At 33.3% G+C, this 3,604-nt stretch overlaps 1 protein-coding gene across 1 annotated transcript; it reads right to left on the bottom strand.

Moving 5' to 3' along the window:
• Nucleotides 1-1,261: 1,261 nt before the first annotated feature.
• Nucleotides 1,262-2,227, bottom strand: LOC108393468 (olfactory receptor 6C70-like). Its single transcript, XM_017654255.2, has one exon. It carries the CDS (start codon nt 2,198-2,200, stop codon nt 1,262-1,264), a length of 939 nt encoding a protein of 312 aa, XP_017509744.1. The 5' UTR covers nt 2,201-2,227.
• Between the last annotated feature and the right edge of the window lie 1,377 nt (nt 2,228-3,604).

The raw sequence follows: 3,604 nt of genomic DNA, 5'->3' as shown, positions 1-3,604 counted from the left end.
ACTATCTCACTGCCTCAGGGTATGCTTCCTAATAAGATCATTGTGTTACATAACTAAAGCATAGTGTTCAAAATCAGAAAATATGACATTCATGTATTATATAATCTCTATCCATATTAAAATTGTATAAACTGTCCCAGGATTGATTTCTATATCTTTCTAATTCCACCAGACCCAGCATAATCTAAGGTTGTGCACTGCATTTTGTTCTCATTTCTACTTAGCTCTGTTAATCTGAACAGTTCCTCAGCTCCTTTGTCACCTTTTTTTCTTGAGATTTTCTTTTCTATCAACCATGCAGAACACTATATTTTAATAACTTTACTTATCTATTTAAGAGTTCTAAAGAATTTCCATCTTGTTTTGACAAAAAATGAAAATAAAGGAGCACTAACTGACTCCTCTTTAGGAGAAAAGAGATGTACGTACAGCTAAGAGTCTGATTCCTTCTCCCAGTTTTGGAGGAAATTAAACATAATTTTATATTTGAAACACTCATTTGAATTTGGAAGAATTGGTATTTGATATCACTTACTGTAGGAAATTTGTACAATATTTAAATTACCAGTTAGATGACATGTCGTAACATCCATCATTTATTCACATTTATCCAATTCATTGACAAATTCAAGAGATTAAATGCATATGTATTAATGAAAGATTGTGTAATAAATCTGTTGTACATTAAATATTTTATTTTCTACTACAGTTTTTATAATCTACCCAACATAAAAGCATCATGCAAATGAAATGTGTGATTCATTTCAAAGGAATTTATTCTTCCACACTAGGTTGACCATTGATATTTCAAAAAATCATTTTACAAAATTATTCTCTAATGATTATTTTAATGTATAAGATATCCTGGTGCAATTAAGCATATTTAATAAGTGAAAAATTCAATTTATCTACAAGTTTTAGAGAGCATGGCTTTGAAATAAAATATGGTTCATTTATGGAAATTATTTAACAAGTATAGCTCTTCAAACAGTTGTATAATACAACTAAAACCCCTCATTTAACTCTAATACTCTTTAGAGAAAATATATTTTGCAATTTTATATTTCTAACATAGAAAGGTTTTACTTTGAACAGAAAGCTCAAGTCAAGATAAACAGAATGGAAATAATTTCCTGGCTCAGGCAAGCTTAAATGATCCAAATAATTAAACATTAGAGATCAATTCTTAAACTAGAAGAGTCAAAAGCATTTTTGTTCAAGTTCTTTTTGTGATTCCCTGTTATTATTTCAATAAATAGTATTACTTGTCTGAATCAGAAAATATCTTTCTAAACACATTTCTGAAGGCCTTTTTAACTTGCTGGTTTCTCAGAGTATAAATGAATGGGTTCAACAAAGGGGCAATTGAAGTATTGAGAAGAGCTACTCCTTTGCTTAAAGTGGCTCTTTCCTTTGCTGATATCTTTATGTAGATAAATATACAACTACCATAAGTGATGGATACAACAATCATGTGAGAAGAGCAGGTAGAAAAGGCTTTCTTCTGCTGCTGAGCTGAAGGGAATTTTAGGATTGTCTTGATGATATAAGAGTAAGAAAGGATGACTAACAACAATGTGACAATGAGCGTTATCAAAGCCAAGAAAAAAGCAATCAGTTCTAGCAAACGTGTGTCTGAGCAAGAGAGTTGCAGGACAGGGGAAGTGTCACAAATGAAATGGTCAATGATATTTGAAGCACAGAAATGTAGGTTAAGACCTAAAATCAGTGGAGGGAAAATGACCAGGAATCCAGTTGCCCAAGAACTGAGTACAAGCTGATGACAAACTCTACCGCTCATGATGGCTGTGTAATGCAGAGGTTTGCAGATGGCAACATAGCGGTCATAAGACATGGTCGCCAGAAGGAAAAATTCTGTAACTCCCAAGAATATGTAAAAAAATAACTGAGATATACAATCATTATAGGAAATGGTCTTTTTCTTGGTTACAATGGTGATTAGGAATCTGGGGATGCAAACACTTGTGAATGCCATTTCCAAGAAAGAGAAATTCCGCAGGAAGAAATACATTGGGGTCTTGAGATGGGAATCCAATAGAGTGAGGGCGATGATGGTTAAGTTTCCTATCATGCTCAACATGTAATTTAGAAGGAGAAATAAAAAGACTACAATCTGTAACTGAGCATTATCTGTCAGGCCCAGAAGGATAAACTCTATCTGTCTTGTATGGTTCTTCATTTCACTTTCGTGATTTGAAACAAATTCTAGAAATAAAAAGGTGCAAAATAAGAAATGACATGAACAGCTTTATATTCAGGAAATGCTACATAAAGGATCCATATGCACAAGCACACCCATTTACAAGGTAATGCTCCATGAAGTTGAAGATATGATCTGGAACTGTACAACAGAAATTATTAAATAGGAGCACCACAGAGGTCAACTCAGGTTTGGAAACTGACTTGCAAACTCCAGGATAGTTTATTTTTTCACCCTTTTACAAACTTCCAATCAACTTAAAAAATTACAATTTTGTCCATTTGTTAAATAAATGAGATAAAATCATGGCACACGTTTCAAAAAGGACTCATTCATTTTTAATTTTTGACTTCATCAAAATGAAATTATATTGGTGTAATGAGCAAAGACCTACAGTTAAATTCTGTAACTTTGGATTTCATATTAAAGTGACATTTTAAGCCTCTTCCAACCTCTCTATGAAACTAGTGTTGAAGACATAGAAAAGAACAAAAAAATAGTGTAAGCATGCAATACCACCACAAAATAAGTCCTAGCTAAATCTGGGAAAAGTTGGCTGTGAATATAAAGCAGATATAAACACATTACAAAAAATTAGTAAAACCTATTCAGGACACCAATATTTTGCCACATGTAACCCATAAGAATAAGAGAGAAAACAGAAAATGCCTTATGTCTCTTCACTATCCTCACCTCATATGGATATATAGATTTTAAATCTACTTTCCAGATGAGTTCTGTGAGAGTGAAAATCAGTTTTTTTTCCACATTGCCCATGTCCCCATGTCCCCAGCAAGCACTCATACACCTCATCACTGACTATGACTGTAACTAAGGAAGTGTGTGATGGTTTGCACAAGAGAGCTGCATACTGACAGTGTTTTGTGTTTGCACTGGAGGCTTCCCGAATCTCAGATGGCCAGTGATGAAAACACAGTGAATAATAGAGAAGTGTAGCAATGGTGGGAGACTGTTAGCAACTAGAAACTGGACTTAAAACTGTGCCACTCCACACACAATGCAGCTATGGATCTGAGAAAGAAACATACTAATGGCTACTGGGGCACAGATCAATCCACACTTAGATGAAAGCTTAGACAGGCCTTTTGTTGTTTAACAGTGAATTTTAGGGAATTTCCAAGATCAGTTGAAGCCATTACAATAATAAGATAATTCAGGAATGTAAATGGACAAAACAAATTTCAAGAGAAAAAACTGTTTTAAAACTTATAATGGAAAATTCACCTTCCTCCAAAAGCAATTCAACTTCCATATAGACATACACTCTATGTCATGACACGGTTAAGAGTGAAAGATAGAAAATAATCTAAATATTCAAAAAATAAGCAACTCTCCAAATAATTTTATTCATTCAGATAGTTA

Source organism: Manis javanica, chromosome 10, assembly GCF_040802235.1.
Source record: "Manis javanica isolate MJ-LG chromosome 10, MJ_LKY, whole genome shotgun sequence".
In the NCBI taxonomy this organism is placed as follows: domain Eukaryota; kingdom Metazoa; phylum Chordata; class Mammalia; order Pholidota; family Manidae; genus Manis; species Manis javanica.
This window is presented reverse-complemented; position numbering and strand designations above follow the sequence as displayed.

Bases quoted from the DNA above. Each gene is read 5' to 3' on its own strand.
- LOC108393468 (XM_017654255.2), bottom strand. From the start codon at position 2,200: ATGAAGAACCATACAAGACAGATAGAGTTTATCCTTCTGGGCCTGACA.